General features: G+C 39.2%; 1 protein-coding gene across 1 annotated transcript; it reads right to left on the minus strand.

Annotated features, from left to right (window-relative positions):
- Positions 1-2,907: 2,907 nt before the first annotated feature.
- LOC131462378 (solute carrier family 13 member 2-like) lies at positions 2,908-12,558 on the minus strand. The gene is made up of 13 exons (XM_058633537.1): positions 12,375-12,558; positions 9,652-9,780; positions 9,412-9,548; positions 8,660-8,880; positions 8,498-8,551; positions 7,630-7,822; positions 7,179-7,301; positions 6,881-7,090; positions 6,446-6,540; positions 5,464-5,579; positions 5,195-5,356; positions 4,431-4,568; positions 2,908-4,157 (listed from the first exon to the last, which is right to left on the minus strand). The coding sequence occupies exons 1-13, from the start codon at positions 12,474-12,476 to the stop codon at positions 4,029-4,031; spliced, it is 1,809 nt and encodes a 602-aa protein (XP_058489520.1). The 5' UTR covers positions 12,477-12,558; the 3' UTR covers positions 2,908-4,028.
- Between the last annotated feature and the right edge of the window lie 1,450 nt (positions 12,559-14,008).

The raw sequence follows: 14,008 nt of genomic DNA on the forward strand, positions 1-14,008 counted from the left end.
TTCCTATCCTATCCTCCCGATGAACCAGAAAAACATCAGCACCCTTAGCTCGTAGCAATACCTTGAACAAACCCTGTCCTCATAGAGAGGGCGAGGCAGAATGACAGAGAGACTGAGGATTAATTACATATTGAATAAACTCTTGTGTTACAGTGCAGGGCCTCTGCAGAGCGAGGCCATCGCCGAAGGCTTTTTCTGCCAAAGACGGAGTTCTTGAGGAGGGTGTGATGTGGGAAGAGATTCCAGGGGGGCACTTGGGTGAAAGTGCCATTGTCTTCTGGGAAATAATTGCTCCAGTGCTCGAGTGTTCTCAGTTGCAGTATCGTGTTTTGTGTGTTACGGAGCCTTTTTTAGGATTTAAACGTCGTCGATGAAGTTGAAGTGGTCAGGAGTGTTTGTCAAGCATGAGTTAAAAATGCCGGGCTCATATGTCACGATATGTCGATGCTTGTTAAAGACAAAGAATTATGAAATTGACGGTGACGGCAAACTGTCAGTGGAAATGGAACCAGGCTAATGACTCATACTTTGTATATGTGTGTGTGTGTGTGTGTTCTTGTTTTCTGTTTTGTTTTTTTATTTAGAATGATCAGTCATCAGATGAATCAGTTAAAGTTATATGTGACACATTGTCAGGGATTCCCAGGTGAGATTTGACCATTTGAGTGCGAACAAATGTCATTTAGCGGTGAAAAAAACACCGTATGTGTGAGAATATTGGATCCGTGCTAATGTAAATGTCAGTTTATGGACATATACTACCTGCAAAACTGGTGTGTGGAGTGTGATAATGACATTGTTAAACAGTGGAAAAACCTCTGGCGCTGGTTTTCAGTGCCAGAGGTTATGTGGAGTACCTGACATGCAAACACAGGTAAAGCACACACGGAGATAATCTCACTCACTCATCTTCTACCACTTTATTCTCCACGCGAGGGTCACAAACAACCAGTCAATTTAGAGTGTCCAATTTACCTAATCCCCATATTGCATGTTTTTGGACTGTGGGAGGAAACCGGAGAAAAACCACACACACACACACACACACGGGGAGAACATGCAAATTCCATGCAGAAAAACCTGGATCTTCTTGCAAAGGTAAGAGTGCTACGGAGATAATCTGCACTTTCCAATATTTAGTTCATTTAAAATGAAACAATATGTGTGCATGGTAGAGAAAAGGTGAGAAAACTGTTGTCACATAGTCTGGTGTTACGCTCACCAACACTTAAAACACACAAGTGCTGACTTTGCCTTATTTCATTCATAATATGCCGTGCTTTGGCTCCCTCGTTGACCCTCGAGTGGAGGTTCAGGGGTTGCAACATGACGGCAATGAACGGATGGAAAATGAAACAATCACACACACAATGCGCTCAGCTGATTATAAATCAACTCCACCCGTTACCTGAGCGGTAAACAAAACAGTTTAGCTGTTTCCCGTCAGAAGCAGCTGACAGCTGAAAAACACAGCTTGTATGTTCATACTTGAGGTAAACTTGCACATGCAGCTGTGTCTAACTGTCACCCTTTGTCACAGGTTGTGTAATTTCCTTTAATCACTGGAGGCAGTTTATAGCACATGTGTCCACTGATTCACAAGCAATAAACATAAAAAAATAAAGACAATAAACCTGAATACAATAAAGACCTGGTGCAGGATTGTGCTTTCTCATGTATGTGTGTGTGTGTGTGTTGTCAGTCCACTGTAATTGTTTCCATTAGATTTTTCTCCAAAAAACCTATTCATAAAATGGAGAGCTAATTAGAAAGAGGGATTTATGAGTTTCTTTTGAAAACTCTGAAGAAAACATTCCTCCGTCCCTGAGGCAAAGAGAGGCACTGAGATTTATCACTGAATACCTCACTGTTTGGCTCCGAGTGAGGTTGCCTATATCATATGATAAATATCTACCTGTCCTTCATTCTTTCATCTCAGTGCTTTTCAACAAACATTCAGATCATCAACTTCAAACTTGTCCCTCTTTTTATTTGTTTTTGGCTGTTTTAAGGTTTTCCGATCAACCTTTCCGGCTGGACATTTTCTGCAGGCCCACGAAAAAAGGAGATCCTGATCCTTTTTCGTTGGAGAGCCACAAATGAAATTTGATAATAACCTAATTTAAACACCAGTTGTGTTCATTGTATTAAGACACAAGCAAGTACTGGGTTTCCATTGTATGTTACATTACACTCAGTAAATGTATTTATTTCAAATAAAAGTCAACAGATAAATGAAACCCTGTGACAGGTCACAGAGGCCGCACTTTAATCCTGCTTTTGAGGCTGTGGCTGTAGAGGAGGACATTTTGTCCAGACTTTGCCTTTGTTTAATTGCATTGTTTATAGTTTGTTGCATTGGTGATGTCAGCGTTTCCAACCCTTTGACGATTAGGTAACACATTTTAACAGCACTGCCCCTTTGTTCACAAGTTAAGATAAATATCAGTGATCAACTTAAATGACTTAAAGGGCCCAGAGATCGCGTGACAGATTTGGACTTTCCTGTCGTGAAACGTTAAGAGGCTTGTTTAAATAGAGAATAAAGCAAAATGACAAATGATTTGTGACAATAATTCCAGTGATTGTTTAACCACCGCTTTATAACTATCTTTTTCGCGCCTGAAGAACGACCGTCTTACAGCTCCGATCGTCTCAAGGCGGCGTGAATCAGAACTCAGAGGCCTGCACAAGTTTTTATCACACACAGACTCTTAAATTACACAACAGCCATAAACACACGACTGTATAAACTCACCTTTTGTGTCCCAGGGATATTTCATTATAATGCTATCTTCACAAATGACTATTCTCTGTATCACAATTACCCTTCACTGTAATCGCTGATCCAAGTCCCTTATTTAAAAAAAAAAAAAAAAAAAAAAAAAAAATACAAGTACAGTCAAGTGGTGAAGTATGATAATTACAGGCGATACTTACGTCACATACAGTTAAATATCTACAGGAATCGACAGTGAGGCAGAGGATAATGTAATGTATACATGACTTAGCTGCGAGAGGAAAGGACACCCAACGTGCAAACAAAAGAGAGAGTGACAGCTTTGTGTGATGCCGCTTTTCAGTCTTTACCGGAGGAACGGTCTCTGCATTCAACAGAAACCTTTTTGATTTTATATCTGCTTACTCTTTTGACCTCCTGTGGAATGTAGCAGATATACCAACCCCAACCAAAGACTTTAATCAATATCAAAAAACACTTCATGTACCTGTCCAAAAGTTTAAAGGGTCGGTTTGGGGTTTTTGAGGTGTGCTTGTGTAAAATACTGACATATTATCAGCACTGACTTCACCGAGCACACCAAGGAAGACAAGGAGATTCTAGCTTATCCAGAACCAAAGTTCATTTTGCATGACTGTAAGTTCAAATGTGTTATTTTATGACTTCTGTGTTTCAAATCCTTAATTCTGAGGGCATGCACAGTGCAGTCAGCTGTGTATAAGACCTCATAGAACTATTCTTCAAAAGACAGAAATATCCCTTTAATATCATCACAACCATTTTTTTGATAACATTTATTATATTAGTAAAGAGTAACGCTTTATTACAAATGCTATGAACTCACAACACCAAACAACATTTTTTTTTTTTTTTATACAGAAAGCTAAGTTTTTTTTTTTCATGTAAGAACAATTGTTTTAACGTCTTGAGAGTGAATAAAAATCACAAGTTCTGGTCTGTTGTTTTTTTGACTCCACGAGATGATTTATCAAAAAAGAAACTTAACCTCAGTTCAGTCAACACATGAACAGGAGGTGCTCCTTTGTCTGCAGCTGGTTTTCTGAGCCCTGTCACATTGTGAGGCACGATGTAAGACAGAAAGCTGCAGAGAAGAAGCTTGTATCAGCCTTCAAGGACAGGCCTAGGTGAACATCAGGCTACACTGGCTGAAATATAAATGGGAGCATCTAATATAAAATAGTAAAACACCTGCTAGCCAAGTCCTCCAGTGGTGGAATCCTGATAAATAAGCAGATATTGTTCATTTCCCTATTTTCCTCCTGCGTTTTCAGGGAGTTGCAGTGCCATTAATCCAAGAGGGAACGGTGTTGAGATCGAACATCGCCACACCCCATGTGTTAATGGCAATGTTGACGGTTATGACTCCAACAAAGTTCAGAATGAATCCAGTCTTGGCCTAAAACAGACAAGTACATTTGTAATTTGACCAATTATAATATAATAAATATAATTTGTGTTGTGTGCACAAAACACAGAATAGGTATGATGATTATCATATAATATTAATACAATATTATATGATAATACAGCTATTGAGCTACATATACAATGGGTTTGCTGCGCAGCTGTGTTTGCATGGTCATTCTCGGAATATTATCAGTATACAAATACATAATAACGATCAGATGACTACTTGTCTAAAAGTTGGACATGCGCCTGTTTGTCTTACCATGTCAATAACTTTCAGGTTGCCATAAGAGAAGGCAATGGCATTAGGTGGAGTGGCCACGGGCAGCATAAAGGCCAGCGAGGCAGAGATGGTGCAGGGAAACATGACGTACAGCGGGTGGATCTGAATGGCAGTCGACTGAAAGAAAAAAAATTATTCACACAGACCAAAATTTGGCAGGTTAGAATATGAAAGGAGTCCAAAATACACAAACGTCTTTGAGTAGAGAAATTGAGAACCTTGCTGCACAGGTAAATATGATACAATTGAAAAAAAAACTCAGGTTACATGTGTTTTAATGCCCCTGGAAAAGCTTGCTCTAAAAACACAACATAGATTCATATTTGATTGAATTGTGTTGAAGTAAGAAGGTGCTTTGGAGTTATATCTTCAGTTTGGTTTCTCCACAACATCCACTGATCCGTTATCTAAAGCAGTGTTTTCCCAACATATGCCCACAAATAATGTCATGCTGGCCCAGTCTCTGGGAATGAATGACTGATCTGCAGCTTATTCTGTGAGGGTCAAAGGGGAGCTGACGAGAGTCAGGGACAACATGGACAGGTACGTGAGCCTATATATAAAGGGACAAACATCCACTCACACTCACACCAAAAACTTGATTCAAAATCTCCACGTAACCTAATCCCAATCTGCATGTCTTTGGACTGTAGGACAAAGAAAACCCACACCAAAATTGTACCATTACATGCATATACTGTGTAACATTGCATTTTATGCACTGGGTGTCGTATCCATCTCACCATGGAGGCCAGTATGGGCAGAAAGAGTGTGGTGGTGGCGGTGTTACTGGAACATTCGGTGAACATGGCCACCAGCAGACAAAGCACGATGGAGATGGCAAAAGGAGGGATGCTCTCCAGTGGCACCAGCATTTCCCCCATCCAACTAGAAAGTCCAGATTTCTACAAACAGGATGGGCAAAAACAAACGTCATCGTCCAAATATTTGCGGACAAAAAAAAAAAAAAAACAAGACCGTCATCTGTTAAAATGGGGATCAAATGAATTACCTCACTTCCGTGGGCCAATGCAAAACCTCCGCCCAGAAGTAAGAGGATGTTCCAAGGAAACTTTTCATGGACGACATCCCACGTAAGCAGAGCTGTAGGAGCTTCGGCGGGTGCATCTATGAAGAGGGAGGTGGTTTACTTTGGGCCGTTAGGTTAGGAAAGTCATACATTTTGATTGCGTGCAATCAAACTGTAAAAAAAAAAAAAAAGGTTTAACATTTATTGTCTACAGATAAGGTGCTGCAAATTTAAAGGCTCTCGGGCCAAGATAAGAAACACAATCAAGTGGTAAGCCATGAAAATCCTAATAAAATCTGGTTATGTAAATTGATTCATTCTCTTTTTTACAAGGTGGGAAACTGACTTTGGCACCCGAAAGTCTGCATCACACCTTTTAAGCGGAGTGTGTGTGAAACAGTGTCACCTCTCTGTGTACAAAACACTGCTCTCACATTTGGAGGAGAAGCAGAAACCTTGTTGCTACGAGGCAGGAGCTGGACATGCTCAGCTTAAGTTACAAAGGGAGGGGGGGGGGGGGGAACTATCATTGATACAAAAGCAGTTTTTCTAAGAAGCAGCGGAGCATGTGCTGTTGTACAGGCTTGACCTTCAGGCTATCAGGCTACAACACAGGAAAGAGTTTGGATAACATCTACTGAAAGCACTGAATCAGCGAGATGAGTTGTCACAGGCAGTAAAGTTTACCGACTGTACCTTTGCGATACAGATGCCGTTGTAAAACTGCACTCCTATCTTCTTGTGACTTTAAAGGGCTGCAAACACACGATGTGATGCAGTGGTCAACGCACTCTTCTCATTCTGTTGTCCGGACAACAAGCTTTTTTTTTTTTCTTTTCACGCCAGTGAACGTCAAAATAAAACGTGAAAATATCAGTGATACAGGTGATGCCACCTCATAGGAAATAACCTTTATTTTCAAACGTTTAAAACCCTCTTTCATACTATATACACGTTGACTCACCGTCCCGGGACCTCCCCGAGCATGTGGGTATTTTCGATGGGATGCAGAAGAACAGAGTTGACATAAATATGGCCACAGTTCCATCTGTAACATACCTGTTGTGAGCGATAAATATAGGTTACACACACTAATATTAGCATTACTAACAAAAACACCAATTTAATACTGATTTGTTTTCAAATCCAAATAACACGGTTTTCATAGCCTTTGTAAGCTTAGCCTTAAAATCCACCTCGCACTGTTTTGACTCTACCTGACCAAGCAGAGTGTGTGTTTTGTGTTTTAAAGCTTAAAGTTAACTGTGCACACAAAGAAGAATGACATCCTTTCTGGTCTTGAGTGTAACTAACTCTTTCATTCTGGACTGGCTAATACTCTGTCTCCTCAGCAGGGATCAATGTTTTGTGATTGATGAAATGGTTAAGTCATACTCACGTCTTTTCTTGGTTGAAGAGCACAGTTGCCCAGCCTGGAATGAACCCAGGCTCCCTTGTGAACCACAGAAGCACAAGCAACGTAAAGTTAAACAGCACGCAGCCCTCGGCGAAGCTCATCGGGCCCAAACTCTTGTACTCGTCCTTGATCACCTGATAAGCTTCCCTGTCACTGGCATTGTTTGTGCCACATCCAAACGACTTTTTCATGCTGCAATGACACAGAGCGAGAATATCTTTGAGTTTTTCCATAACGTGGACGCTTCGGTTTCACTGAGACAACGTGAACCGAGACTTACTTGAAACCCAAAAAGATGATCTGCAGCCACAGCCAAGACAGAATGAGCATTAGCAACATGTTGGGGAAGGCGAAACCGAACCAACTTGCAAAATTGATTATTCCTCCATTTCCTGGAAAGAGTCTGTTGATGATGAAAAAAATAGGATTAAAATCAGTAAAAAAAAATATATACTAAGAAGTTGTAAAAACCCAAAGAGCTGGCTCACATTTAGCAGTGTGTACTGCAACAACAATTGCATTGCTAAATCTACTTCTACAGAGTGGAAGTCTGGAAGTAAATGTCTATCACACACAAATGCATGTGTGCAACAAAAAGCACAAATAAAATAGACACTTCACCCTTTTGCCCTAATGTAATACTGTCATTCACTCCTGACGCAGAAGATAAATCTGGATCCAGGAGATTTGTACATGCATGTGTGATTTATTTCCATGTGCGCAGGTCGTACTCATTCATCTGGCCCATGAGGATGACATTGGGCGTGGTTCCGGTGAGGGTGGCCGTCCCGCCGATGCTGGCGGCATAACACACACACAGGCTCATGCCTTTCGACAGCTTCAGATATCGCTCCTCCCTCTTGAGTCGTCGCTGCTCATGCTCTGGACTCCTGTCACGGACCTCTGCAGGGTCAGAGCCGGGACCTTCGGCAAGGAGAAGGCATAGTCGTTAGTGTCAGTATATCCACGCTTTACTATTGCCTGTAGCCGTTGAACTCTCGAGACGCTGCTGGAGTTTGCTGTGTGATATTTCTTGACTGGGCAACAGCTATTTGCGAATGATTATTTGAAGATAAGAAATTGTATAAACACAAGAACTTTGTGAAAAATCTATAAAATCCTTCATGTCTATATTTTCGTTCGATAATTGTAAAATTCTTACTTTTAATGATCAACAAGCGTCTGTTTAAATTTTAACTTTGAGTTCACACAAGGCTAAGTCAATAAGCGCTCTCTTTAGATCTTGTGTTGCTAAGTGAAATTCCCACACTGCACACAGGAAGTGATTTGCTTCAATCAATAGAGACAGAGGCAACAGCAACAGAGGACTAGTAAAGTGAGAAGGCAGCAAACAGGTTGGAGTGTGACTGTAAAACGTCAAAGAAGCACCAATGACAAATTCCAGGAGTTTTATGGGATAACCAACTGTTGTCCCTGCCCACGCCTGCGCTGCTACTGTATACACAAACCCTCCATCATACAAATAACATTACATCATTTCTGCTTATGACGACTGAAAAGGGACAGAATAATAAACATAATAACATAATAAAGTTAGGTTCCACGCTGGAGCTTTAAAGAAGAAGTTAGAAAACCTACTTGAAGTGACATTATTCTCTTTGAACTCCTTTAAGTCTTTGGTGTAATCCTCATCTGGAAAACACAATTAGCACACAATTAAAAATGAAAAGCGAACAAAAAAAAACATTTTCACCCACAGGTTAAATGTCAGTTAAACAGCTGCCACTGTAACACACTCACCGGTGTTTCCTTTTACTTTGTCGTTAATTTCTACGTATTCGTTAATTTCAATGCCATGGTTGTCCACACCCTCGATCATTTCCCTCTCTTCCGATCTGGCTTCCGTGTCAGACAGCTGCTGCAGCACGGCGTTGGCGATGGGCAGCATCATGGCTGTAGACGCCGTGTTACTGATCCACATGGACAGAAAGGCTGTGGTGCTCATGAAGCCAATCATCAGCCTGGAGAGGACACAAAACAAACCATTCGTTTGAAGGAGTCAAGGCGGGATGTTTGAGATTTGACTAACAATAGGAGAGCATATAACCACATGTGAAGGGTTATAGTATAAAACCACAGGCATTAATATGCTGCTATAAAAGCCTCAAATCCTCTGGAAGGGTATTTTTTTTTTTTTTTTTTAGAAAATGGTGGATCCTGGCAACATGGATTAGCGATTTTAAATCCAGTTCATCCCAAATGTGTTGGATGAGGTTGAGGTCACACTCGACACGTTGAGATTATGGGCAGGAGAGCTCTGATGTCACAAATGTGACATATTACTTAGTCAATAAAGCTCAATTAAGATCCTTGTTTCCTGCGCACGAATATTGTCATAATAAAACAATAAAGAGAGCTTTATTACAGTGCCGTAAAAACACATTCAAAAAAACAAATCATAAGAGAGGCAAAGGTATGAGAATAGGATGTGTCCCCATGATTATTTGTATTGCTGCAGTACATACGTTTATGTGAACAATAAAGTTTCTTACAGCGATGGCTTCACCCCAACAATGAGCAGGACTTTTAGGGCGATTCTCTTGTGTAGGTTCCAGTGCTCAACAGCTATAGCCACCAGCAGGCCACCGATGAAGAGCATGTTGGAGTCTTTCAGGTACTGGATACAAACCTGGATAAAGCAAGAATAGAGCGACAGTGACATTCAACTGATATTCAAACGTAAGAAAACGCTAAAGAAATGTTTGTGACTAACAGTGTACAGTTGGAAATACCTCGCTTGCTTCCATGATGCCCATCATGGGGTAGAGGATGACGGGCAGGAGGGCGGTCACAGCCAGGGGGATACACTCTGTGCACCAGTACAGTGCCATGAGGATTATCACATAGCCACATTTTGCTTCCTGTCGTGACAAACAAAGACTGCGATGCTTACTCATGCGACCACACAGGCTCTGGTGAACTTTGACACGTGTGGATGTATGTGCATGGGAAATGGACCATTGACGTCTAAGCGTGGAAGTGAAGTACAACAGGCCGGAGAGGTCCTGACCTCAACGGACCTCGGTTACTACAAATGTTTACTGCGTGAGATTTTTGTAGTTGAATCTCCTTTGTAATGGACTACTTAAGGCCTGTCCCCAAGGAGGAACATCAAAATTAGCCACAGATTGATTCACGTATGTGACGGACAACTAAAGCACCATGAGAAGTTCATATCCACTCACATTTTAAGGAATTGTGACGAGCCGAAAACAACAAAGGTATTGTCTCGGATTGAATAAGCCATATAACGTGATCCGGTCACTTCAGTTTATTGTGATCAAAGATTACATGGTGCAAAAGGTCACTGACGGAGCCTTTTTCCTGGTCATGTTATAGTGTAAAACAATAAATGCACCCTTCAAATGATGGCCCTGATCCTTTTGTTGATAATAAAAGAATTAAAAGGTGTTGCAGGCTGAGGCTTAACATAAAATATGCCGCGAGTTAAACTGCAAGTACTAGCAATAACAGCAAAATACATTCGTTTAGAAAATGTGAAGATTTCATCTGCGTCAGTTCTTGACAGATCAATCGGATTCTTTTGTGATAGATAGGTGATCACCCAAGTATGTTCCCATTCCAATTTGGTAAGAATCTACCAACTGAGCACATCACAAAAACTCCTATCTCTTATAATGGGCAAAACTGTATAACAAAATCTAATAAAAAATAATGTCTCACTCCGTCTAAATATCATACACATTACAGATTAGGTGGCACTTTAAATTTAACATGGGAAGTCCAAGTTCAGGTGCGTATATTTTTGTGGATCAGGATTCATTTTGTCATGCTTATGTAAGATGGAAAGAGCTGTAAGCAGATAAAGTTCTGAGCATTTCCAGAATGTCGTCTGGAACCAGTGGATTAAAATGTACAAATTTCAGGTGCCGGTTTATCAACGCAGGAGACAAAGAGGTGTAAACCTCAGCAGAAGTCTCCACTGAGTGGTAGGTTTGTAAATATAACTTTTAATCTCCAATATGTGTGTGGTCTGTGTCATTTCACAATGAAATGTGATGTTTCATATGACCTGCACAAGTTAAGGTTTGAGAATAAAGGGCACCATGCAGATATATGTGGATAACCAGGTGAACCCTGACCTGAAACGAACCTGGTATGGTCAATAGTTTCTGGCCTTTCACAGGAATCTCTAGTAGAAAGGCTTCACTTGTTGGTTGGTGTTTAACATTAATCCACAGCTCACTGCTGCTTTATTAGGCATCGATGAATGAGCACTGTGCTTGAAGTAGTCCATAAAACTTTATTTTTTTGGTATCATAACATCTTTGGCCAAAGGTCAAAGATAAGATATAATGAAACACTTTTATTGTGATGTCAGCAGATCTGCTCTTCGATGTTCTTTCAGTGTTTTGGTAGAAGCAGGGACAGACTTTTAAAGTCCATCTGATTAGCTCACAGAAGAGACCCTGTAAATGTAGAGAGGTTACCCACAGATGCCATGTTTAAGGCCTTTAGCAGCATATCAAGGTGATACTAGCTTTGATTTTTCATTTATTTTAGTTTTTTTTTTTTTAATTCGTTTTTAGAGCGGGTTTGCTAGTTTTAATTATTTGTAAATGCTCAGTTTTAGTTTAGGTTTCATTAGGGTTCGTGCAACAAGGTTGCAAGAACCCTATTGAAACTGGAAGGATTATTATTAGTTTTAGTGTTCGTTTTAGTTTTTTTTGTAATATTTTGTAGCATTTGCCAAGTGCAAGATTCAAAAAGGTGTGATAATAAGTATCATGTCTCAAATATAACAGAGAAAAATAATAACATTTTTTTAGATTAATTTACAAAGACGAAAACTAACTGAGTTAGTTTAGTAGTTAGTTTTGCAAACACACAATTCAGTTTTAGTTAGTTATCGGCTTTTAGTTTTTAGTTAGTTTTTATTTTTAATACAGTTAACGAAAATGTTTTTTTCAATTTTAGTATAACTGTAGTAAATTTTAACCTTGTAATAACCTTGATGCATATCCCATGCTGCATTGGTACAACACAAAAAAATCCTGTACTGTAGCTTTTGTTGCACTTAATTATTTTACATTTTTAATTAATTATATTATTGTAACTGGGCAACTTGATACCAGGGATGAGGGTATAAATTATACCAAATCAGTGCTGGAGCTCGATGAGCCGCAATTGTCCTTACTTTAATTTTGGAGTAATTACAACTTATAGCTGAATACAGAGAAGATTCTTCAAAAAAAAAACATTTTTGTCAATTATACTCTTTTGTGGATGTTTTTATGTTTCTTTTTTCCTCATATTTGTATCACTGGTTTAATTTATTTAGACCTGAACTGAACATAGTTCACACACTTCATGCATAAACTATGCATTAAGTTCAAAGGTTCCCCCGACAGTGTTGGTTTTCAGAAGCTCAAAACATGTGTGCAGATATGTCACACGACAAGAAAAATACACATAAATGTGTTGATGCTCTTACTGAAGTCGGGATGACCAGTGGCAGCGGCAGAAGCAGGATAGGCGTCAGAACAATCACGATGTAATCCCTATACCTCCACAGCGATCTGAAAAATCCAGCCATGATGAAGCAGGTGTGATAGACATCCAAGGCACGCGAGCATCAATGAGAAAAAAATATTAGTGACACCGTGATATCATGTAAGAGGCAGTTACGTATGATGTCAGTTTATATACTGTAGAATGATTAAAGATTAACTTTAGAGTGAGGGGCCTGCATGTTGAGGGTGTGTGTTCCATGTGTTTGGAAATGAGCAGATAAGGGTGAGCAACCCGGAACAGTCAAAAGAAAAAAACATTTACTCTTAACTGTAAAATGACTGCGACAGGTCTACGCGATAAATAAAAAAAAAACAGATTACAGATAACAAGACTTGTCAAAGGGTTGACGCATCTAAACAAATACATCTACCATGAGGTAATGGGATATGGTGGGAGACTAGAAGTAGACTAGTCTCTAAGACTAAGAGATTATGATCAAATTCAGCAAGCCATGGCAGTTTTATTAATTGTGCTGTACACAAACATTAAAAACAGCACATTTAAAAAAACAAAACAAAAAACAGAATTGTAGGAAATCAGTACAAAGATTTAAAAAAAAAAAACAATATCAAATTGTTTATAAGGAGTGTAAGAAAAAGAAAATGTTTAAGAATATTAAAATGTTTAAAGTAAAAAGAATCAAATAAAAAAAGGTAAAGGTAGTAATTAATTAAATATTTTTACTTTTAGTAGAGTGAAAATAGAGTGACTATCGAAATGAATACAAAACATAACAGTATAAAAAACAGAGAAGTATATTTTTTAATGACCTCCAATGGTTATACTTACATACTGTAATTCAAAGCACTATCAAATAAAAGTTTTAGTGTATATTTAAAAACTACAATAAGTCATTTCAAAGACCATCAGGCAGCTGGTTCCAGCCACTGAGATAGTAAAACAAAAATATTCTATGACTCATTGTAAAAAGTAAACAAGATGCATTAAATCTAGTTCTTTTAATACGTTTTGACCCAAAACAAACCAAATCAAAACAGTGAATATGACTGAAGAGCAACTACAAACGTGGGTTTGTTTAGTTCCTGACACAGGGAGCAGGAAAGAACAATCTATAAAAAACAAAGTTCCATTAGATAAGAGAGTTAAAGGTCTTGCGCCTCACTCATATGGGTGTTAACTCTTGAATAACAATGCTGCTGTTCCAATGACAAGTCTCCCACAGTAGCTGAAATGTAGATAAACCAGACTGTCCTCCTGCAGCATGTGTGTGGGGAGTGAGGACTGCTGTTTTATCACTTCAGACAACCTTGGGCTTGTATTTAATTACGCTATAAAAGGCAAAAGTCCCTAACTTACTGCAGTGGAAAAATACTTACACCACTGGGGGATGTGGGGGATGATACATTTGTAATTTAACTTTTCTGGAAAGATTGTTGTAGTGGACATCCAAAAACAATGGATTTTATATTTTGCAAATATAAAATCAACAAAAATCTGCAGTTTGAGGACATGTTTTAAGATTCAAGATACTCCCAGCATACATGAGAACGAAACTGTGTTAAAAATAAATAGAAATAAGAGTAATAAATGTAG

This window comes from Solea solea, chromosome 7 (assembly GCF_958295425.1).
Source record: "Solea solea chromosome 7, fSolSol10.1, whole genome shotgun sequence".
In the NCBI taxonomy this organism is placed as follows: domain Eukaryota; kingdom Metazoa; phylum Chordata; class Actinopteri; order Pleuronectiformes; family Soleidae; genus Solea; species Solea solea.

Bases quoted from the DNA above. Each gene is read 5' to 3' on its own strand.
- LOC131462378 (XM_058633537.1), bottom strand. From the start codon at position 12,476: ATGGCTGGATTTTTCAGATCGCTGTGGAGGTATAGGGATTACATCGTG. The intron at 8,881-9,411 runs GTAAGAAACTTT...TGTCCTCTCCAG, and splicing joins GTTGGGGTGAAGCCATCGCT to GCTGATGATTGGCTTCATGA. The intron at 7,823-8,497 runs GTAGGTTTTCTA...TCCTTGCCGAAG, and splicing joins AGAGAATAATGTCACTTCAA to GTCCCGGCTCTGACCCTGCA.